Here is a 24,812-nt window from a genome sequence, read left to right as displayed (position 1 = left end):
ATTCACAGATCACAAAGCAATAAAACTTGAAAATGACAATGGGCGATTCTTTTTTTTTTAAATCAATTGACATAGAAAATCTAAAACCAAACAAAATCTTCCTAAGTTACTCCCGCCAAAGGGTAAATCTGATAGTATGAATATGCAGAGCAGAACAACAGAGCAGCCCCTATCTAATCTATGGCTTAGCCAAAAGGATACCTACAGAAAAATACATAGGCAAGCAAAATAGGATGAACACAACAGAAGAAAAGAATAACGATGGAAAACACAAATCAATGAAAGACAAAAAGCAAACAAAATGAAAACCTGATCAATACAAGGCCAATTATACGAAAACAATGAATCGTGGATCACTACATCAAAAACTAATGATGTACTGTATGGTGACTAACATAACATAATAAAATAAAAAAAAAAACAAGGCCAATTATCTTAAAAAAAAAAGTAGAAAATAAATAAGTGTAAAAAGGCCAATGCTTTACAAGTCTGTGGCAAGCCTAATGATAAAAAAAAAAAAAGCCCACTAATAAACAGTAGGAATTTAAAAAGGCACAGTCATAGATACAGAGATTATTTATTTTTTACTTATTTTTTAAAGTAAGCTCCACACCCAGCGTGGAGCCCAATGCAGGACTCAAACTCACGACCCTGAGATCAAAACCTGAGCTAAGGTCAAGAGTTGAATGCTTAAATCAACTGAGCCACCCAGGTGCCTCGATAAAGAGATTATTTTAAAAATATATTACATATATTTCAGAAATATAAAAAAATTTAAAAACTAGTACAATAACTCTTATATTTTGAATAATCTAACTATTCCCAAATTTTTACAAAACGTGTTTCACCTATCCCTGTTTTCCCTCCCCCTAAATATTTTAAGGCAAATTAGATACCATTTCCTTTCACACCTGAATACTTAATATACATAGAGGGGATTTTTTTTTTAATTATAAGACAATTCTATAAAAAACTTTGTACCCATAAATCTAGATCTCAAGATGTCATGAACAATTTTTTTTTTTTTTAAAGATTTTATTTATTTATTTGAGAGAGAGAGAATGAGAGAGAGCACATGAGAGGGGGGAGGGTCAGAGGGAGAAGCAGACTCCCTGCCGAGCAGGGAGCCTGATGCGGGACTCGATCCAGGGACTCCAGGATCATGACCTGAGCCGAAGGCAGTCGCTTAACCAACTGAGCCACCCAGGCGCCCTGTCATGAACAATTTTAAGCAAAATAAAAATGTCAAAAATTAGCTCAAGAAGATGTAGCAAACCAGACCAGTAACCAGAGGAGACTGAAAAGGTAGATAAAACACTACTCACTTGGAAGGGGGTAGGTAAGTCTAAACTGGTTTGTAAGTGAATACTACCCAACACATTAAAGTTAAATTCTACCCAAATATTAAAATAGATGATTCCCAATTTGTTAATATTTAAAAACTTATTCTAGAAGACTAACACAAGCCAAAAAACCAAGACCAGACCCAGTCATTCAAAGCTAAGCAAACAATACATGGCAAGGCCCACGCAATACACATTTCTGCATCCCCAGACTCTAGACCACAGCCCTAATCAATGGTTATCCTTCACCCAGGTTTTCTTCTCCTTTTTTGATATCTGTAATTTTTGTTCCCTTCTTATTCTGGAAAAGGGTAATTACAGAATCTATAGGTGGTTCTAAATACTCACATGTTCTCCATTCATCAGGATGCTTAAAAGGAAATGCCAGACCATTATCAATTGCAGCTATTTTAATAAGTGATTCTTTATTATCAATCCATTGCGTTTCCTAAAGAAGAAAAAAATGGTCTGCTGATAAAAAATTTGTATGAGTATTTCCAAAAGATCAAGTATTAAATAAATTTTTAAAAATTACTAAGGTTTAAAGACATTTCATTGGAAGAGCCTATAAAAATAAAAAATAGGTTGCCAGAAAATATAAATTTTTACCTTCAAAAGGAAGAAACTGTCTTATAAATCAGTAAGAATTTCATAATCACTGTTTTTTTTTTAAATTTGTTATTATAAATTTAGATAGTAATGGTTTCATTTTTTTTCCTCTTTGGGGAAGAGGACCTGGAAATGCTAAGACTTAACAATATGTTGTTCCAGGTAATTTATTGCTATATGCACTGCTTAAATGTATGACATTTGCAAAATACTGATATTTTTAAGAGAACTTAACAAAGCTACCTTATTAAAAATTTAGTCTTTCCTAAGGTCCCCTAGAAATAGTCCAAATACAAAATGTTTCTAAATAAAATTACCCAAAGACCAAATATAATAAGGTCCAGTAGAAGGAATCTCAAGATGCTATTCATTACAGAATGTAGGCCATTCCTAACTTCTTCTACATTTTTCCATAGCTGAAACAAAGACCTTGAGAGCAAGAGGGTTTTCATGTTAAGGAGTATGTAAAGATAGATGGCTGCCATTATTAAGTGGCCAACATAAAAACAAAAGGTGAAAAAGATAAAATTAAAAGTATTAGCATGAAAGTCTGTTTGATATATGTCTGGTTTGTTTCTTTTAGTTTATATCAAATATCTGACCTCAATGAAAATGCACAAAATACTTAAAAGAATGAAGTTTTCAGTAAAATCTAATTGCTTAAGATATACCAATAAAATATATTTAGAAACTATTTTGAATGTGTATATTTATGTATTTTAAACCCATTTCTGCTACAATTGCCATTTCTTTTTTTTCTATTTACAATGTCACTGAGGTATAATTTACACACAATAAACTTCACATATTAAAGTATTCAATTTGATAAGCATTTGCAGATGTGAAACCTTCACCAAAAGTTTCCTGGTGTCCTTTGCAGTCCCTCCCTCCCTCTGCCCCACCTGCAGGCAACCACGGTCTGCTTTCTGTCACCAGGGATTAGTTTGCAGTTTCTAGATTTTTATATAAGTGGAATCAGACAGTGTGTTCCCTTTGTGTGTAGCTTCTTTCACCCAGCAGGATTTTGAGATTCATCCACATTATTGAGTAGTCTTAAGACTCAGAAAGAAGCGAATTACTAAAATGTAAACATGCTGACCAAAAATACCAGAAGCCTTTATTTTTATTACATAAAGGCAAAATAAATCTAGTGGTTCTACAACAAATTTCACAAGTTCTAAAAAAAAAAAGTTTTAAAAAAATACAACATAAAAGCTACATAGAGATTTAGAAAAATAGAATTTAAAAAATACAATGTAAACAGAGGAAGAAAAAAAGATGAGAAAAACGGAAAAAGGAGATAAAATCAAGGATCTAAGTGAAGGAAATGAAGAATAACATAAAATTTAAGGAATCTTTTACAGAAATTGATTGTGTGTGTATGTGTATAATTTTGAAATTTCCTTACCTTAGTTTCCTTTCCCTGTTTCTGCTTTTCATATTTGATTAACCAATTATCATTTCCCCTGTCTTTCAAGACAAAACAAATTTGTTACTTCATTTTTTATGGGTATCAGAGCTTAATAGAAAAAGGAATAATCTAGTCGCCTTTTGATTTTTAAGACCATGACTGGTTATCTGTGGCCTATGTTTACATATTAAAAGCTCTAATTTAACACATACAAACTAAAAAATACTTACAAATGTTAGCTAGCACTTTTTGAGAGTTTACTCTGTGCCAGGCGTTGTTGTAAGTACTTAACATGTACTAATTCATTTAATCCTCACAACCACTTTGTGAGGTATGTATAATTATTATCAAGAACTATCAAATCAGGGTGCCTGGGTGGCTCAGTCGGTTAAGTGTCTGCCTTCTGCTCAGGTCATGATCTCAGGGCCCTGGGATTGAGCCCCACATCGGGCTCTCAGCTCAGTGGAGAATCTGCTTCTCCCTCTCCCTCTGCTCCTCTCCCTTGCTCAGTGCCTGCTCTCTCTCTCTCTCTCAAATAAATAAATCTTAAAAAAAAAAAAAAAAAGAACTATTAAATCAAGTTTGTTAAAATCAAGGATAACTTCTCTTCATCTTAGTAAGAAAAAACATCTACCTCTATTGCCAGGCAAAATTTCTGGGTAGATTCTCACCTAATGTCTATATAGAAGTTCTCTAGTCTCGACATCAATTTTAACATTAATCCAGGACCATATTAATTAAAAAGGTAACTCTGGAAAAGTATAATAATGCTTTTTCAGAAACCGATATAAATGAGCAAGCATTTTGAGCCAGGGGTTCTCAAACTTCAGAGTGCATCAGAATTATCTGGAGGACATGTTAAAACAGACTGGTGGCTGCCATTTGCAGAGTTTCTGCTTTAGTAGGGCTGGGGTGCACTCCTCTGAGAAGATGTAAATGTAACAAGTCCCCATATAATGCTGACCCAGTCGGTCCAGGGAACCACATTTGGGAACCACTGTTTCAGATTATCTACATCATTGCTCCCTTCTAGAACAGAAAAAATTAAGAGTATAATGTATTTATAGACTATACCAACAGTTACCTAACATCAAAATAAGCATCTAAAGTAATTTACACAATCAAGTTTTAATTATTCATATTACACAGATAATGTGTCTGGCTTTGTCCTACTGCCCAGAAATTGCCCAGTAGGGACAGGAACTGACTTCTATCACCGGGGCAGGAGCCTGCTAGGAGTTAGGATCTCCGGTACAGGATTAACTTTTTGCCCAGGGGAGTTAGTACTACATCTCTGTTTTCCAAGGCAGGTAGAGAAAAAGTAGCCTCAAGACTTCTGCATCAAGAGTTGAATATGGGGACACCTGGGTGGCTTAGTCAGTTGGGCGGCTGCCTTCAGCTCAGGTCATGATCTCAAGTCCTGGGATCTCAAGTCCTGGGATCCAGCCCAGAATCAGGCTCCCTGCTCAGCGGGGGAGAGTGTGCTTCCCCTCTCCCTCTGCCCTTTCCCCTGCTTTGCTCTTTCTCTCTCTCAAATAAATAAATAAAATTAAAAAAAATAAAGAGTTGAATACAATTTGCAAGCTAACAAGATTTGAGTGAACGAATAAGAGAACTTCAATACCTGTATTTCTGATGATGTAATCCAAAATAACTAATCTTTCAAATTGTGACTGAAATTCTTTTCTAATATTCTCAGGCAAAGGGTCAGCTTCAAATTTCCTAAGCCAATATTCAGCCTCCTTGTAACCTTCAACAAATAACTGAAAGGAACCAATCTATAATTTTAAGAACTATAGTTAGAAAAGAAAGTACAAGAAAAAAGGGATTACTTTTTCAATTTCTCAGTAGTATCATCATAAAATATGCTATATAAACATGGTAAGAAAAACAAAAGAGTTAACACTAATTTAGATAAGCCACATTTATCAAAACCATTTTTATACACTGATTTTAAATAATCACACAAAGAATACATAGCAAATTAAAAATGCTCAACCCTAGGCTTTTAAGGAGCATAGAGACTATTTTAGGATAATTAAAAAAGAAAATGCCTCTCAAGGTGATAATCTCAACTCAGAAAGCTGTTTTCTAAAAATATTCATTAAAATGACTTTAATTATGGAAGCCAAATAGTACACCTCTCCTGGTCATTTAATAACAGTGCAATTTTATCTTACTGAAGAAATACTTCAGGATTTTTTCTTTACAACATAAAATACAGAATATAGCCTTATTTTACAAAAGAATGCATTCTTTGACTTTGCAGATTACAGATCCTGTCATAAATTTTAAATAACTAATCAATCAACCATAAACTCTAGAGTGGTTTTTAAGAAAATCCTTTCCCTGAAAATATGTCCATTTTAAAATGCATTTCTGTCACTAAAATTACTACATGCATGTATGTACAGCACAGGACATACAGGTCACCTAGTTGGTCTCATAAATACAAACTACCACAAAGAAAATCTATTTCTTATCTTAATACTATGTTCTTGCTGTTGGCATGAAATTTTAACTATTTCTAAAAGGTTTTCTTTAAAGCACTTATAATTAAGTCCTAGTAGTCATAAATATGGAAATAATAATATCCTTCTTTAGTCACAGTTAATCTCAGCATATCCAAGGAATAACAGGCCTTGTAAAAATTTTCAAACTTCCTGCTTACCTGGAGTACAATTATAAAAACAATTTATGTTAACCATGAATTTTTATTCAAATTCTTTTATCTAGACAAATGCATTGCAACCACAAAAGAAAATCACAAATATATTAAAAAAAAAAAAAAAGCCTAAAGTTTTTCTAGAATGCTTTCCCATTAATCCTCCCCACTCTTGCTTAGCTAGCTGCTAATCATTCCTGAGGTTTATTTAAAAGTGGTAAGAAAGAATAAAATCTAGTATGTAGCCAGTAACATAATTACTACCACTTACTACACTGTGTGCCGGGTACCATACCAAGGACTTGACATGAATTTCTTCATTTAATCTCACAGCCCCAGGAGGCAGTTTTTCTCACCCCCGTTTTATAGAGCCTAGGGCTTAGAGAGTAGGGGACTTGCTCAAGGTCTCAGAGCTAACTGGTAGAGAGGCTGGGAGGGAAACCCAGGTCTGGTTCTTGACCTGTGCATTTAGCCTTTACTTTAAAAAGCCATAGGTGCAAACTCCTCTTGAAAACACTCCCTAGCCATCTAAACCGAGTTAGACAACCCAAAATCTCCAACCTTCCTGCATTTAACCATCCTAACAGCTTTATCATACTGCACTGAGATGGCTTATTCACTATAAGCTCTTTGAGTATGAAAAACCCATTTTATTTACTATTATATCTGCGCCTACAGCACATAGTGCTCAGGTAATACATGCTGAATTGCCCCCCAAAATAAAACTTAGCACAGTAATTTACCTTAGGAGGGAGTCCTATCCGATGGAATTTTCTACCTACTTTTGGCACTTTCTCTAAAGCATACTTTTTGCCTCTAGATTTTGCACGGTCAATTGCACTGTAGTTAAATGTCTCACTGACAAGCCAAACCACCTGGAAACATACAGTTTTAGAAAAATGGTTATCAGAATTTGCATTATAGTATTTCTACTCATATACTACATGAAATGTACTCTAAAACTGTAAATTAACAGAGTTTAACCCTATACTAAATGTCTCAGAGAATCTAAAATAGAAAGGCTTAGGGATTTTGCAAACTCAGTTAAATGGCATATATTTCTGGGAGGGACAGCCTAAAACTGGCCAGTGGAAGCAAGAAGTAATCGTCCAGAGATGTAGAATTAGGAATGAATATTCTGAGGAAGTCTTCAAGTAAAAATTTATAAAGGCTAAAAAGAAAAAAAATAGTCTTTTGAGCGCATTAGTTATCTCTACCTTCAAGAGAGTATCTAGAACCTCGATATTTTTCTGCTCTCTAAATGTTAGTTTTTTTCCCTCTTGTCAGCACCACCGAAGCTTGTATGAGCAAGGGATATTCCCCTTGGACACTTTGTGGATCTCCACTAGAATCAATTTATTAGTTACTCATGACTCTGGATTACCAAAACAAGGGCTCAACTTTAGGCTCTGTCGTTAGAAATATTACTAAAGTGTTCACAGAGAAGTAGATTATAAATTAGAAGTACATAATTAAAAACAATTACTCCTTTACCTTTGTTTTAGGTACAATGCCCAGATGAAGCTTTTCATCCACAAGGGAGGCGCCAGCTTCAGAAAGGTATCCCTGATTAGGAAGCAGGCAGCCTCTACCAAAGCAGCAAGGGCAGCAGACCTTATGAACATACTTGGTCCATTTTGGATTCAGTTGGCCATAAGGCTCTTCTGATTTGGGTTTAAACACACCAATAATTTTCTATATAAAAAAGTAGAAATTTTGTTAGATTTTTAATATAGAGAGACAATAATCCATAAAATGCATTTTGAGAAATCTTTTTGTATTTCTTCCCACCAGATTTGGGCATTACCCTTACATATTAAGAGGTTCAGTTTTAATTATATTTTTATATTCATTCTCATCCAACAATCTAAAATCAATAATCCCTTGGGCTAGTAGTTTTCAAACTGTGCTCTGAGAAACACTAGGGAAGGTGAGAGTGGAGATGAGAGAGGGCTCTAAGACCCCATGCCACTTAACTAAATCAACTCTGACTTCATCTGTTTTGTTACTGGACTTCCAAGTTATGAAAGGGTTACACTGATTTACAATGTTTGAAAACCCACTGCTCTAGGTCAAACGATGTTATTATTCATTATCTATTAAATATCAAAATTATATGTTTATTTGTTTATCATCTACTTTCTCATTAGATGTACATTCTAAAGGACAGAGACTTTCCTTTTAGGGCTGTATCCCAAGTACTCAGAACAGTGCCTGGTACACAGTAGGAGTTCAAGCATTTGTTAAATGATCTAATAAATCCCATGATAAAAAGTAGTCTCTAAAATACAAAGGTAATGATAGCTATATGTGAATATCTATGCTGTGAGACTCTCCTACCCTAATCGTTCTCCATTTTTTTTATGAATCAATTTTAAATAAATTCTCTCCTCTTAAAAAAATTGCTCATGGATGTCTAAAGTCTATAATCTTTATTACTGGTCTGATAAAATATATTCATATTAAATTTAGAGGGTGAATTATCCTTAGACAAGATTTAAAATTTTAAGTATATAATTGCTTTATAATTTTAAGTATATAATTGCTATATAATGTAATAAAGTCTAAGTCACTAGTAAAAAAGTCAACAAGAACAAATTACAAAATCATACTTGGAATTAGGCTGATAGATTGACATTACCTACATATACATTTAAAACTCAAAAAAGACTTTGTTTTTTAAAATACATCTTTGATCTTTGCAAAAAATATTAGGATGAAATCATAATCTTTTTTACTCCTGAAAAAAGAACTGCTGGCTATGTAACATTCAGAAAGCTTTTAGAGATAATAATATAGATTTCTGAAAAATTCTAGACTAAGTGGAACAAAGTCCCATATCAACTTCTCTCTTCCGCCCTAGAATTATACTTTGGTTCATTTCACTATGTCACATTCCAATGCCTTCAATCTTCAGACTGCCCAGGCTCCTCTGGCATAATGCAGGAAAAAATACTCCTAGGGCAAAATAAGCCTTTGAAAAAGATCTGGAAATGACATTAAATACGTTCTGAAAGTTTAAATTTCTACTTTGGTTGGCTAATACAGTTACTGTAAAGTAAGGACTTATGAATATAAACTCAACAAATCCTTTGCTGAATATGAGTATTCCATAAATGCTTGAAACCAAGTATTAAAATAGTAGGACAGCAAACTATGACTTAAAATGAAGAGCTTTATTTCTAAATAGTAGAGTGCTTTAGTTAAAAATAACAAAAACCTGATCTTTATTTTTGAAAAGGGTGCAATCAGATTTATTAGGAAAATATCTTCAGAAGCTCACAGTGATTTCACATTCAAATTAGTGTTTTCCAAAATTTCTGTTATGTATACTACAGATCTGTGAAATTCTCACCCTCTTAGGATCCTTCACAAAGTAACTTCCACTTGAACCTTGAGAGATTCTTTCTGGAAAAACTCCAAATTCTATTGCTTGCTCTGCTTTCAACACAATATCAGCAAATTCAGGATCATCCAAGAATGTATTCAATGCTGAAGAATCAACAATTATTGCATTAAAAAAAAATCAATGTTAATATAGAACATGAAGAAAACAGAAAGGCCAGCTATGAGAATGCTCATGACAGGGACCTGTAATACTGGGTTAGGTTATTAGCATTAGGATATTAAGGTACAGAAAAAAAATGTAATCAAGCATTGTATGGGTTGCTTGGATCCTTCCTTTTTTTCCCCTAACCCTACTTCTCTTTAAACTTCAAGTAATGACACATGAAAAACAAAATCCCTATTTGTTGAAATAATCACACTAATGAATATCTCACATTACTCTGAATTCCTCTCTTCCAGTGATTTTGTTCTCCAGCCTATCTCAACTTCCAACTGCACAGTCATACCTCAGATCTGTCATTACTAATATCTGCAACCTCTCCATACCTCTCAATTTCAAGCACCTTCTATCTCCTAGTTCATTCCCTCTGGTACCCTGAATCCAAAAATTCTTCCACCCCCCCAGGGCCTACAAAGCACTGATCTACCATGTTGTCAACTGATCTTTGTGTCCTTATGTCCCTCCTTGGCCAGCTTAAATTATGGTCAGTCATCACATAATCACTCTTCCTTTCCTCCCTCCCCTCATCATGGTCACCTGGAAAAATATCAGTCCTGGTTAAACTCAACTGTCTGCTAAGTATGCCTAGGCCCGGAGAGCTAAACTCGACTAGACAAACATACACAAACACAATGCCCGATGGCTCACTTTAATTTAAATTCATCACCAGAAATCTCAGGTGGGCCCTTCATGGTGCCTGGGAAGCATACCACATTCCTGTTATGGACAGACTGTCCTCCCAAAATATGTTGAAGCCCTAATTCCCAATGGAATTGCATTGGGAGACGGAGTCTTTGGGAGGTAATTATGTTTAGATGAGGTCATGAGGGTAGGGCCCCCACGACAGGATTAGTGCCAAGGGCATGCTCTCTCTCGCCCTGTGTCACATGAGGACACAGCGAGAAGGTGGCCATCTGCAAGCCAGGAAGCCAGCCCTGATCATGCCAGCACTCTCATCTTGGACTTCTCAGTCTCTGGAACTGTTAGAAATAAGTTGTTTAAACCACTTCGTCTATGATATTTTGTTCTAGCAGTCTGAACTAGCACAACTCGCGGTACATAGTCTCTCCCACTGTTCTGGGCAACTCTCACACCCTCCCCTCTTCTCAAATTTCCAACACCTCCTCTCTCTCAGATGAGCCTTATGAGATGCAATCAGAAAAAACTATCATCAGCCCTCTGCACCACATCTGCCCACGACATCCTCTGCCTTCCACCTATTACTATAGATGAACCACCTAAGCTCCAAGATTAGCTCATTCACTTTGTGTACCAGACCCTATCTCTTCCTGACGACTCCTGGGCATTTCTTCAGCAGTTCTTCCCTACATCAATATTTCCCTCTTTATTGGATCATTTCCATCACCATACAAACCATGCTGTAATTCTTCTCATCCTAAATCTAACTCCCACAATACTCCTAGATGTTTCCTCACTTTCTTTGACCCTCTGTATAGCAGAAGGCCTCTATAGTTATTTATATTTACCATTTCCAAATTTTCTTCCCTGATTTTTTCTTAAACCCATTTAAATCAGGCTTCTGTCCCAACCATTCCATTGATAAAACTTTTGTTGGGGTATGTAGTCATCCATATTGCTAAATCTAACCTTAGAACTTACCTTCCTTGCCCAACTCCAACATATGACCCTGTTGGTCACTCCCTCCTCCTTCACTTGGCTTCCAGGATCCCCCTTCTCCAGGTTTTCCCACTTCATTGGCTCCTCTTTTTCAGTCTCTTTGCTGGCTCATTTTTATCTCCCTGACAGGTTGACTTTGCAACGCCTCAGATTCAGTTCATGGTCCTCTTCTCTTCTTCATCAACACTGATGACTCCCAAATTTATATTTCAAGCCTGGACTTCTGCCCTGAACTCCAAACTACTATACTCAACATCTCTACTTGGACGTTTAATGGACAGCTCAAACTTTACTGCCCAAAACTCAATTCTTATCTTCGTCACCCCTCCTGACTGCTTCCCTCCCAGGTTTCCCTATTTCAGTTGTTGGCAACTCCAAATCTTTCAGCTGCTCAGGCCAAAAACCTTGGAATCATCCATGATCTTATACTCTCACCTCCAACATCCAAGCCATCAGCAGGTTGCCTGGCTCTACCTTACATAAACACCCAGAATCCAACCATCTCCATTCTCCTAATGTGATTCAAGTGACCATCAACTCTCACCTGGATAATTATAAGTCTAACCACTCTCCGTCTTTCACCCATGCCTTCTCTATACTCGACAGAGAAGCTATAGCAGTAATCCTTTTAAAACTTGTCAGATCTGGGGCACCTGAGTGGCTCAGTTGGTTAAGCGCCTGCCTCCGCTCAGGTCATGATCTCAGGGTCCTGGGATTGAGACCCAGTTGGGCTCCCTGCTCAGCGGGGAGTCTGCTTCTCCCTCTCCCTCTGCCCCCCCGCCCCCATCCCCTGGCTCATGCTCACTCTCTCAAATAAATAAAATCTTTAAAAAAACCCCAATGTCAGATCGTGTCACTCTTCTGTATAAAACAGCCCAACGGTTTCCCACCTCACTAAAAGTCCAGTCCTTATAATGGCCCCAAGGCCCTATATAATCCTCCCCAACTTCCACTTTATTTTCCTGTTTAGCACTTATCACCTAATACATAATTTACTTTGTGAGTTATAAGAAGACAAGGATTTCTTTCACTGCTGTATGCCCAGAACTTTTATAGTTCTTGGCACATAACAGGCACTCAATACACACTTGCAGAATGAATTAACAATTAATCATTTAAAGTGACACACAAGGCAAAAATTATTCATACTTTGGAAGGTATTTAAAGGCTATTACATGCATTCAACATTATGAAAATTCAAAACATAAATTTACCTTAATTTAAGATTTGCCTTAATTTAGGCAGAAATAAAACTGTTATTTATTTTTAAAAGTATGTGCTAATGGGGCACCTGGGTGGCTCAGTCTTGAAGGTCTGCCTTCAGCTTGGGTCTGGGATCGAGCCCCGCGTCGGGCTCGCTGCTTGGTGAGAAGCCTGCTTCTCCCTCTCCCACTACCCCTGCTTGTGTTCCCTCTCTCGTTGTGTCTCTGTCAATTCAATAAATAAAATCTTTTTTAAAAAAAAAAGTATGTGCTAAGAAAAATACTACAAAAAGGGCAATTGGGCATATTTAACTTACTTAAAAGACGAATAAATAATCCAAGTATTGTAGTTATGTCAATACAATTGATATGCTAATTCCTAATCATTCTCATTTACCCCATGAAAGTAATTAAGAATGGAGGAACTTTATCTTTCTTTATTCACTGTATATCCCTGGCACCTGGATGAGGGATCAGCATTTAGTGGGTACTTAATATATATTTAATTGAATAAATGCAGTATTGTTTATGTACTCCCTTTCGGTCTCCTCTAAGATGTGGTGATCTTCTACTCAAGTTCCAGTCCTACATGAGCTCCTCACTTTTCCTAAGATATCCAGCACATCCTCTCAACATTTGCCTATGCTATTCCCCATGTATATTCCAAGCTTCCTCCCCAGGGCTAATTCTTATTGATCCTTGAACTCCATCTCCTCACTTGTAACACTAAAAAAAAAAAAAAAAAAAAAAAAGATCTAAGTTCCAGAAGGGCACAGATCTTTGTTTTGCTCTCTGGTATACTCCAAGTGCTTAAAAACAGTGCCTGGTACATAGTGGGCCCTCGATAAATCTGACAATTATTTATTAACAAACTATCCCCTTGACCACACATAAGGGTTATCACTGGTCCTTTAGTAACCAGACTTAAAAACAGAATAAGAGAATCCATTTTATAAACCTTTTATATAGGTATGGGTGATAATTATCAAGTTCTCATTTTAATAAATAAGCCAAAATGAGCCCCTACTCACTTGAGGGGTTGGGATTCTATCTTACCCACTGACCGGAATATTCTCTAAAAAGAAAAGTGGTTAGCTCACTAGTTTGGTGATCGGAACCCTGCCCTTGCGAGTTCCAGGGCCAACCATTTTTCAGGTATCAAATTGGATACTATTTCCTCTGCTAAGTGTTCCTTGGTCCCTAAATCCAGGGCACAGTTCAATGGAACCCTCAGTTTTCCCCCATCCAAATATACCGGCTGTTGGAACTGTTTTAATTGACCATTTCCACTATTAGGCTATAAAGCTATGTGGGGACAAGGCTAGTGACTGAACATGCATCTGATATCTGGTCACTACTGTTTCCCCAAGGCCTCAATTTCCACGGGCACCCAGCAGGCACTCAAGCATGTGAGAATGATGTATCTCGGCAATAAATGGAAAACAAAGAGTAGGTATCTTCTCATTACTGGTTGAAGAATGACCTCTTGACAGGGAGAAGTGGCTGCTCACTATCTTTCAAAAGCTCAGCTATGGAGAACTGTCAAGACACACAGGGCATCTACTCTTCTCATATCTTCCTCTAAATTCAGCCAGCTTATCAGTGTCTAGAATACGGATCCAGCAATACTGATAGCACCACCCATTAGAATTTTCTTCTATTAAAATGGGCTTCAGGGAAGTTACAAGAAATGTTCCTATGAAACTCATCACTTTTATTACAAAGATACTATTCATCATATAGTCTCTTCTCCAAAAGACACATGACAGGTTTTCCTTCGTCTGTTTTGATTCAAATAATTAGTTTAACTTTATGGGCACATTGATTGTGCTCCTCTCAAGCTGCCTCCTCAGGAACTTCAAAGAACAGATTTTTGGGCTGCCTGCGTCAAGCGTCTCGTGCATTTTGTGTACTCTTATTCCAACCTCCATCTTATTTATTTCATCACCTTATTTCCCACTCACCTCTCTCTTCCTTACTTTTAAATGATGTTATTTTGTTCATACATTTATAAGGCACCATGAATCATTAAAAGGCTTATAAATACACACTTCCTTTTACTTTGGTAGTTCTTTGTGTGTTCTAACACCATTCTCTAATTGTAGGTTCTCCAACAAAACTGTTAAGTGCTCCTGGTTTGTATTAACTGGGACCTTGAGAAGTCACTTCATTTCTCTGTGCTTCCTTAAAATGAGAATAACAAATAGTAGTCACTTCATGGGGTTAGCTATGAATTAATATAAGTGAAGCTCATAGAACTATGCCCTACACATACTGCTACCTAGGTATTAACTATTATCATCTTTATTACTCTCCAGCTCACTGATTAAAATGACAACTAGAACAAGGAATGCCACTAATCTTTCCACTTTGATAATGACCCAACACCACCATGTTTATGCTGGTTCTAGACTTTGTCAGTGTCTTGCTCAAGTGAAGGTTACAGACATTCTTCCACTGGCTAGAGTACATAAAGCTCCTATTTACATAAACAAAATAGTTAAGCATAAATGCATTTATATTAAGCATAAGATAAATGATGTTAATATCAATCTAAAGGTAGGAATTTCTTAGAACTAGAGAGGTGGCTTCATGGAAATTGGGTGGTAAAGGGCAAAGAAAGTTAATGGACTCATTAAAAAATAACTTAAAAATCTAGTTATATTACTCAAAAACTATTTGGAGACTGTAAAAACTTTTTACAATTCAAAAACTATTTTTAAATCCATTAAAAATCCATTTTAAATCCATTAATAACCACAAGTAACAGTTATTTTATAATACTTGTGATCTACAGCAAAATGGAAAAGTGCAGGACATAAGAAGAAGAACTAGGCTCAGTTCTGGCTTTACCACTTCCTGTGTACTTGACTTTGGCTCACCGCAGAAGTTCTATGACCGACTAGTCATTACAGTTTTATTCATTTTCAATCCTCACAACATGGATGAGGGTGAATAACAACCTGTCGTGTTGCTGTGAGAATTAATGAACTATACAAAAAGAGATCTTAGCAAACTGTAAACTGTGATACAAATAAATTATTACCATTTAAAAAGGGAGGAATTCTCTTTAGTAACCCATTTGTATTCTGAGTACTATATTCTATTCCACTGTTACTTTTTCTAGCCTTAATACTTTTTTTTTTTTTTTTTTTTACAAAACCTCACTTTCACAGAATAAACACACTCAAGGTTTTAGGGTCTTTTAAAATCTAGCTACACAGGTAACTTGAGGGTAGAAAAAAGCAAGCTAGCCACACAGATCTTAGTTACTTTACAGAAGCGATTCTAGGTAATACAGAAACAAATTACGCAGCTAGGTGAATGTGGGTCCATTTGTGATCATCATGTTTGTTCTGTTCAGTGTTGTACTGTCCATGCACCTGTTAGCTAACCTAATGGCATAATGCATGTCAGACCAGTCTGCTAAAGCTTTATTCATGAAACACTTGAAGGGGAAAGTTTGGTTGTCTGGGGCCTCTTCGATTTACCTGCCTGAGAGGATGTTTGAATGTTAAGTTCAACTACAGCTTGAATAATCTATTCTATCCCAAATTCCTTAAATTGTAGGAGCTCCATTACTGTACTGGTAGCAGGACATGTACAATCTAAAAACTCCAGGAAAACTAAGCAGCATTAATTAAAGTGACATTGTCTGTGGCTTTTCTTTAAGCCATCACATATGGACTTCTACTACAGGCACAGTGCACACACCATCTCTCTTAAACCATCCCAACCACCAACAAACAGATGTTATCATAAGTTTACAGACTGGCCCGTCTCATCTCCAGCTACGATTCATACAATTCCACCCTATTTTACTATCAAAGTAGCCTACGTCGACTCAACTTGCCAAAAAACTTACTTTATCAACAAATACCCATGCTTGCAAGAGCATGCCTACACTTTTACTAGTTTTCAACATCATATCATATCAATTACCCTCTTTTCCACCTGAGGCTACCAGTCCACCTCTTAGTATAAGAATAGAAATGACTCAAGAAAGAAAACTTTGCAAGAGAGTTGGCAGCTAGAGAAATTCAACTGCCTCTGCCCCCTCTGGCTAACGTCACAATAACACTAACCAGAAAAAGTTTTGAAAACGCGTCCCAATGGCACCTAGATATTCTTGCTGTGCATCTCTCTGCTGTCATCCATGTGCCTTGCAAATTCACAACCCGGGGAACTTTCCTGATGGTTCAGGGTTCTTAATCCAAACCTCAAGTCCAAACTTGAGCCAACAACTTACGTCATTTTATCGTGCTAAGTTTTTCTCAGGGTCTGATTTCAAAAGTTTAGGCTTACTCTTAGGGGAGGCCCCAAGGATCAGTTCCGTGACAACCACAGGCCTTAGGTGACGTGGCCAGTGCCCCCTGGAAAAGGTGCGAGGAAACAGGGGAGCAGAGAGAAAGGCGAGGGCTCCGAGGTTCGACCGGCGACGCGCCCCCTGGCCGGTGCTCCGGAGGGGAGGGTTGCCTGGCTGGCTGCCTTTCCTCCCAGGCAAGCGCTGGTGTGGGACAGAGATGGGACCCCGGAGGGGCTGGGCGGCGACGGCAACGCGCGCGCGTGGAGGACTGCGGGGTGGTGGTAAGGGCCGGGTCGCACCTGCACCTCGGGGGCGTTTCCGTTTCGGGCGGGTGGGCGAGCTCCGGAGGCCACTCACGCTGCCGGAGGGCCCGCTGGGCGCGTCCCAGGACGGGAGCAGCAGTTCCTTGTCTCCAGCCTCGCGAGGGGAGGCCGCGCCCTCCTCGCCCGCAGCCTCCACGAGCCTGACGGCGCTCCCCGGGGCGCCCTTAGGTGGCTGGGCCCAGGCGATCCGAGGCAGCAGTGGCTCCCGCTCCTCGTCGTCCTCCTCTTCCAGGCTCCCGCCGCCGTCCGCCGACGCCAGCCGCCCGGGCTCGGAGGACTCCGCCATGGCCTGCCTCCCTCTGTGCCTTCCGCGTTGAGACCGGCTCAGAGAGGCGAGCTGCCCGCCTCTGGCCTCGGCATCGCGGGGGACCGCAGCCGCTGGGTCAGGTCGAGGACACCTCACAGGCGTACCACCCCGCTCAGCGCCAGCCGGGCGGTTGTCCCCGCGCAGCCGCCAGTCGCGCCCCACCTCGCGCCAACCCTGCGCCTGCGCGGAAGGGCGGGGGCGGTGGTGGGCGCGGCGCGGGGCGGGGCCGTCACCTGCAGCGGCGGGAGCGGGGAGGCGCGAGGTGGGGTGGATGTCCAGGAGGAGCGCCTGGGTTAGCGTTAATTTACCTCAGCCCAGGAGCCCCCGTCCAATCTAAATCAGTTTCTCCTCCACCGCAGAATTCCTTCGTCGAGTTTACCACAATTCATACCTACACATTTATTTCTGTGACTAACATTTGTTACCCCCACTATAAGCCCACGAGAGTAGAGACCTTGTCTTTTGTTCAGACATCCTGGACATTGGTTGTTTGTATACTGTCTCTTTTTTCCCCTGACTAATTTAGCAAGAAGTTTATCATTAAAAAAATTTTTTTCAAAAAGCTGTCTTTTGGTTCCAATGATTTTGTTTTCTAGTTCATTGACTTTTGAATTTTATTATTTCCTTCTTGCTACTTAATTTCTATTTGATTTCCTCTTCTTTTGCTAGCTGCTTAGAGTAGAAGAGTGTATTATTGATTTTGGACCTTTCTATTTTTAAAAAATATAACTATTTAAAGCTATGCTGGGTTGCCTGGGTGGCTCAGTCATTAAGCGTCTGCCTTCGGCTCAGGTCGTGGTCACAGGGTCCCGGGATTGAGCCCCACATCGGGCTCCCTGCTCATTGGGAAGCCTGCTTCTCCCTCTCCCACTCCCCCTGCTTGTGTTCCTTTTCTCGCCATGTCTCTATCCATCAAATAAATAAATAAAATCTTTAAAAAAAAAGGCTATGCCTTGCCCTCTAAGCGCTGCTTTATCTGCATTCACAATTTTTGCTATTGTGTTTTCGTTTTCATCATTTCAAAATAGTTTTTTATTTCCCTTATGATTTCTTCTTAGACTCACTTCTTTGAAGTGTGTGTGTAATTTCCAAATATTTACGGGCTATTCTAGAAATTAGTATTTATTTCTAATTTAATTATGTTGTGACCAGAGAAGATACACCAAGATTTAAACTTTTTTCGAAATTTATTGAGACATTTCATAACCTAGCATATTACCTACATTAGTGAACATTCTATGTGCTCTTTAAAAAGAATGTGTATTCTGCGGCTGAGTGGTTCTATAACTATCAATTGTTTCTATAAATATCAATTCAGTATTGATAGTGTCATTCCCATCAGCTATATCCTTATGGATTTTTTAAAAAAGATTTTATTTATTTATTTGAGAGAGACAGAGGGAGAGAAGGGGGAGGAGCAGAGGGAGAGGGACAGGCAGACTCCAGGCTGAGCACAAGCCCCATGTGGGGCTCAATCCCAGAACTCTGAGATCATGACCTGAGCCAAAATCAAGAGTCAGATGCTTAACTGACTGAGCCACCCAGGCGCCCCTATCCTTATGGATTTTTACATTTAGTTGTCCTATCACTGACTGTGATAAGGGTTACACTCTATGATTGTAGATTTATCTATTTCTTCTTTTAGGTTCGTAAAGTTTTGCTTTATATATTTTTGAAGTTGTTATTAGGCGCATACACAGGATTTTTATGTCTTCAGTAGGGTTTTAATTTCTACCTGATGATTTGATTTGACCCTGTCCTTTCTTTCCTTCCTTCCTTCCTTCCTTTTATAATGAACGGTCCCTCCTTGTCTCTCTTAATACTCCTGCCTTGAAGTCTATATTGTCTGATAGTAATATAACCACTCCACTTTTCTTAGGCTTACTGTTTGCCTGATAAATCTTTTTCCATCCTTTTCAATCAGTTTGTGTCTTTATGTGTGCATGTTTGTAAATATGTATCTCCTCTAATAGCTTATAGTTGTTCTTGATTTTATTATTTACATTTAGTCTGATAATTTCTGCCTTTCAATTAGAGTTTTTAGTCTACTTACATTTAATGTAATACTAATGTGGTTGGATTTAGATTTACTGTCATGTGCAATTGTATTATATTTGTTTCATTCTTTTTTTGTTCTTCTGTTCCTCCTTTCTTGTTTTCTTTTGGGTTAATAAATATTTCTTCGTATTTCATCTTAAATCCTCTATTGACCTTCTGCTAAATCTCTTTACATTAATTTTGAGTGCTTATTCTAGCACTTACTGTATACGTCCTTAAATTATCTCAGTGTACATAGAGTTTATATTGTTGTACCTGATGTAAAATATAAGAACCTTGCAAAAGTTTTGTTCTATTTATCCCCCATACTTTATGTTATTATTGTCACATATATTAGGTCCACATATGTTTAAATAAAGTGAATATTTTTTGTCTTAAACATTTACATGTCTTATAAAGAAATCAAGAAACCAATGTATAGTGTTTTATATTTACCCACATATTTACCATTTCCAGTGCTCTTTTTTTCATCCAGTGCTCTTCCTTCTTTTCCGAAGATCTGAGTTTCCAACTAGTATAATTTCCCTTCCCTCTGAAGAATTTTTTTAAAGCATTTTTTGTAATAGAGATCTGCTGGTGATAAATTCTAAGTTCTCATTTATCTGAAATTATCTTTATTTCACCATCATTTTAAAAAATATACTTTCTCTAGATATAGAATTCTGGATTATGTTGTCTCCCTGCTCCCCCTCCAAGTTCAAGTCTAAACATGTAATTTCATTGTCCTCTACCCTTCATTATTTCTGAATTCTGTCCCTCCACCCACCCACCCAGTTTGCACTGTCATTTTCTCTAGTTGCCTTTAAGATTTTTTTCTTTATCATTGCTTTTTCAATAGCTTGAGCATGATGCTCTTGATATAAATTTCTTTATATATATCCTGCTTGAGTTTTGCTTGGGTTTCTTGGATCTGTAAATGTATGTATTCCAACAAATGTGGAAACATTTCAGCCATTATTTTTTCAAACTTTTTCCTGTCCCATTCTGGGATTCCTATTCTATATATGATAGACTTTTTAATATTGTCCTAAAGGTAAATAGGACTCTTAATTTTTTTCAATAGGTTTATCTCTGTTTTTCAGATTATATAATTTCTCTTAATCTGTTTTTAAATTTGCCAACCCTTCAGCCATTTCTTTTTTTTTTTTTTTTTAAGATTTTATTTATTTATTTGACAGAGACAGAGATAGCGAGAGCAGGAACACAAGCAGGGGGAGTGGGAGAGGGAGAAGCAGGCTTCCCGCTGAGCAGGGAACCCAATGTGGAGCTTGATCCCAGGACCCTAGGATCATGACCCAAACCGAAGGCAGACGCTTAACGACTGAGCCACACAGGCGCCCTCCTTCAGCCATTTCTAATTGACTGTTAAACCCACCCTGTGGGTGTATTTCAAATTTTGTACTTTTCAGTACTAGAATTTCCATTTGACTCTTCTTTAAGAGTTTCTATATATCTGTTAACATTTTCCATCTGTTAATTTATTATGACTGTATATATTTTTAAGTCCTTGAATATATGTAAAGTGTTTGAAAATCTTTGCTAATTCTTACATCTGAGTTATCTTAGAGTCAATTTCTATTGATTATTTTTTTTCTTGACTATGGGTCAAATTTTCCCATTTCTTTACATATTTGTTATTTTTTAAATTGTATATTGGATTTTGTGGATGATATATTGTAGAGCCTCTAGATTCAATTTTCCTCTGATGAGTGTTAATATATTCTAGTATATAGTTAAGTAGTCTAGAGTCAAATTCCACCTGAAATTTTTGATGATTTCTTTCAGCAATCCTGATGTTGCCTTTTGCTGGGCTCCTTGGAGTCTCCCTCATGCAGAGTTCAGGAGTCAACCAAGAATTTGGGTAGGGTGTATGTGTAGATTTTGGAGCTCTTTCCCTCTGTTACTCCTTCCTTTTCAGGATTTCCCTTTTCAGTTTCTAGCTGTTCTGATAGCCAGACTCCATCCTTAAGTTATTAAGACTGTGGCTTTCTGATTGACTTCCAGGTACCTTTCACAGTACAGACTGAGTAATCTCCCCACATGAAAAGATGTATAAGCATAAATCATACTTGTTGTATTTCAATTCTTTGAAGAGTGGCCATCCTTTCAATTACTGCCTGCCTGATTTTGATTGCTTTCCAGTATCTTCAAATAATTGTTTTTTTATTTTCCCCAAAGTTTAGCATTTTTATCCATAAAGGGGTTAGTCTGATATAACCTCCTTTGACATATTTTATTGGAAATGTATCCTTTAATGAAATAAATGGTACTATATTTTTGTCAGTAGTTTACATGTTAGTACTGGACTATTACTTATTGCTTGATAAGGCAGGATTCAGCATCAGTTCTATTTGTAGTTTTAGTTTTTATAGACATAAATGCTGAGAAAATCTGTTCAAATTAATAGATGAATATGGGAAACATTTTATAATAACTATGTCACTCAAATCTTTGATCTTTCTTTCAAAATATGTGCTAAAAATCTCAGAGTATTTTATCTTATTACCAAAAATTATTTTTATGATCAATCATCAGGTACCTCATTTAGGTCCTCCTTTGAGTTTTTCACTTTCTCAATTTCTAAGAAGTATATCAAAAAGGCTTTTAAAGATGTATCCAATTATTAATAATTGCACTGTAACTCTTTCACATCAAGGCACCTTATTTTTTAACTCAGAATTGGAAAAAGAAAAATATTAACATTTTTATAGAACTTTTGCCAATATGATATTATTTGCTAAAATGCTTTTATCTTATTAAAACCTTGGAACTATAGGTTTGACTCATTCAGTGTATGTAAAACATCTAACTTAAAAGTTAATTGGTAAAGCCAGGCTGCAATCGATCAAAGCAGACTTCTAAAAATTCACATGAATATGGTAAAATATGTCCCTGTGTCAATATCTCAGTTTTGAAGGCTCTGTTACTTTCAGTGTTTCTCACAGATATTTACTTTGTTTCCATGGCATATTCCCTTAGGGGGGTGCATTTTTTGATAGTAGTAAGGTCTAGAAGAAGCAAGATCTTTAAATGAAATTTGTCACCACTCCCACAATCTCATTCTACAATATCTATGTATTCAGAACATCCTAACACAGGCCTAAATGCACCATGTCTAATGTTGCCATCACCTTTAGAATGATGCTTCTTTAATAAGAAAATGCAGGAAGCATTGCTGCTACCTTATGGGGCCTTTGTTTAAGGAGGCTTTTCCAAAACCTGTATTTTAAATCTAATCTTTGTTGGGAGCCTCAGGTTTTTTATACCCTGAAGCAAGGGGGCTTTGGATGATTCAGGATAGACATTCTTATACCAACTGGTATACCACAGTTCAATTCTGGCACTAACCATCCACAGTTAGCACAGATTCCACAAGTTAAGGGGTCAGTCCCCCACAAAACTGCCCTCACTTCAGATGCCAGCCACATTTCAGGGGGCCCCCGGGCCACTTGCATTTATGACCAACTGTCTACAAATTTGGGGGATCCTATGACTCCCCAGATTCTATAATTTGTAGAACAACACACAGAACTCTCCAAAGGGCTCAAGGTTCTTCCCCTCATGGAGATTATGAAGACATGGAACTTACAAAGAAACAGGCAGTTACATATAGTATGCTAAGTGCCATGTGGAGGCTACTATGAAGTCATGTAAGAGGGCCAAAGATCAGGAAAGGTGGTTAAGAAAGAGAATCCAGGAGTAGTGGAGAGACTTGGCTGGAGTAAAATCCCACCTGAAATTGCTGACATTTCTTTCAGCAATCCAGCTGTTGCCTTTTGCTGGGCAAATAGATTACAGGGGAGGCCCTCAGGGCAGATGACATTTAGTTTTGTTGGTTTTTTGTTTTTTTTTTTAAGATTTTATTTATTTATTTGAGAGAGAGAGCATGAGTGAGGGAGAGGGCCAGAGGGAGGAGCAGACTCTCCACTGAGCTCCATATGGGACTCGATACCAGGACCCTGGGATTATGACCTGAGCTGAAGGCAGATGCCCAACCGATTGAGCCACCCAGGTGCCCCAAGGGCAGATGACATTTAGAAGGAGACTTGGGGGCTGAAAAACAGCTGTTTGTGAAAAGAATGGGCGAAAGAGCAATCCTGGCATAAGAGGCAGCTTGAGCAAAGGCCCTGAGGAGTGCCTGTTGTGCATTAGGCACCAAAAAAGAGAAGAGAGTGGAGGAGTGGTGGTTGTGAGAGAGAGAAGCATGACACTGGGTTCAAAAGGTAGTCTAGGGCTTCATTGTGTTGCCTTTCAATACAAATCTCATGCCAACATTTTCACCCTTTTGCTGAAGGTCCTAACCACCCCTCCGCTCTCTGGCTAGAACCCAGGGTGGAGAATAACAAAAGATGAGATTAGAGACTTAGGGCATTTATGAAGCTGGGCTTTGTGGGTCTGAATAGAGCTTGGATTGAATTGGAAATCCAGTGAGTCCATAGCCCTCTCAAAAAGGATAACAACTTTTGCTTAAAGGTATTTTAAGGATAGCTTAAAGGATTTTAAACAAAAGTTTGATTTTTCTAATAAGTGAACAGAACACATAACTCTAAAATACTGTTGAAGATTAATCTTAAGTACATATACATGCATTGAATGTTTTTGGAAATATACACAGAAGAGTGATAACCATGGTTGCCTCTGGAAAGGGAATGTGAGATTAGAGTTTGGGGCGGGCAGAAGATCTGCTTTTCTCTCTATACACGTGGCAGGACCATGGGGGGCTTGTTGCTACTGGTTGGGCTCCATCAGTAACCTTCTTTCCTCCAAGGCACCCCAATCTAAGTAGAAAACCATACTTACTAAGCAGACACAGATTCAAAACGTCCTAGTTCCTCCATTCATTCAGCAAAAACTTATTCCCCTACTGTGTGACAGGTGCTATTCTAGTGCTAGAGTGGGAGGAGTGAACCCATCTCTGGTCTCAAGAAGCTCCCATTCTCATGGGGGAGATAAACAATAACAAATAATGAAGAGGATTTAGCATATGAAATGATAACACATGCTATGAAAAAGGACAATGCAGGAAAGGGAATGCAGAATGATGGTGGTATGAATGGGTACGTGCTATCTTACATAAGGTAGTTGTAGTGGGTTTAATGGTGGTTCTCCCAAAAGATATGTCCACATCGAATCCCTGGAACCTGTGAATATTATTTTATTTGGGAAAAGGGTTTTTGCAAATGTGATTAAGTTAAGAATCTTAGGATGAGATCATCACAACAAATGTGATTAAGTTAAGAATCTTGGGGTGAGATGATCTTGGTTGGCTTTAAATCTAACGACAAATGTATTATAAAAGAAAGGCAGAGGGAGGTTTGAGAGAGAAGACACATGGGAGCAGATGTGAAGATGAGGCACAGATTGGAGTGATGTGGCCACAAG

The 24,812-nt window shown here is 37.9% G+C and overlaps 1 protein-coding gene across 4 annotated transcripts in view; it reads right to left on the bottom strand.

Annotated features, from left to right (window-relative positions):
• Positions 1 to 17,547, bottom strand: part of PI4K2B (phosphatidylinositol 4-kinase type 2 beta) — a 29,464-nt gene extending 11,917 nt beyond the window's left edge. The window contains exons 1-7 of one of the 4 annotated variants that reach the window (XM_078068459.1): positions 16,742 to 17,547; positions 9,384 to 9,520; positions 7,523 to 7,723; positions 6,772 to 6,903; positions 4,988 to 5,141; positions 3,361 to 3,422; positions 1,692 to 1,791 (exon numbers count right to left, since the gene is read on the bottom strand). In XM_078068459.1, coding sequence (XP_077924585.1) covers positions 1,692 to 1,791; positions 3,361 to 3,422; positions 4,988 to 5,141; positions 6,772 to 6,903; positions 7,523 to 7,723; positions 9,384 to 9,520; positions 16,742 to 17,351 — 1,396 coding nt within the window. In that variant the 5' untranslated portion in view covers positions 17,352 to 17,547. Of the gene's footprint in view, positions 1 to 1,691; positions 1,792 to 3,360; positions 3,423 to 4,987; positions 5,142 to 6,771; positions 6,904 to 7,522; positions 7,724 to 9,383; positions 9,521 to 11,216; positions 11,973 to 16,741 lie in introns of those variants that run through there. The other 3 variants (XM_078068460.1, XM_078068461.1, XM_078068463.1) reach the window with 3 other exon arrangements.
• Between the last annotated feature and the right edge of the window lie 7,265 nt (positions 17,548 to 24,812).

The sequence above is a fragment of the Halichoerus grypus genome, chromosome 3, assembly GCF_964656455.1.
Source record: "Halichoerus grypus chromosome 3, mHalGry1.hap1.1, whole genome shotgun sequence".
Taxonomy (NCBI): Eukaryota; Metazoa; Chordata; class Mammalia; order Carnivora; family Phocidae; genus Halichoerus; species Halichoerus grypus.
This window is presented reverse-complemented; position numbering and strand designations above follow the sequence as displayed.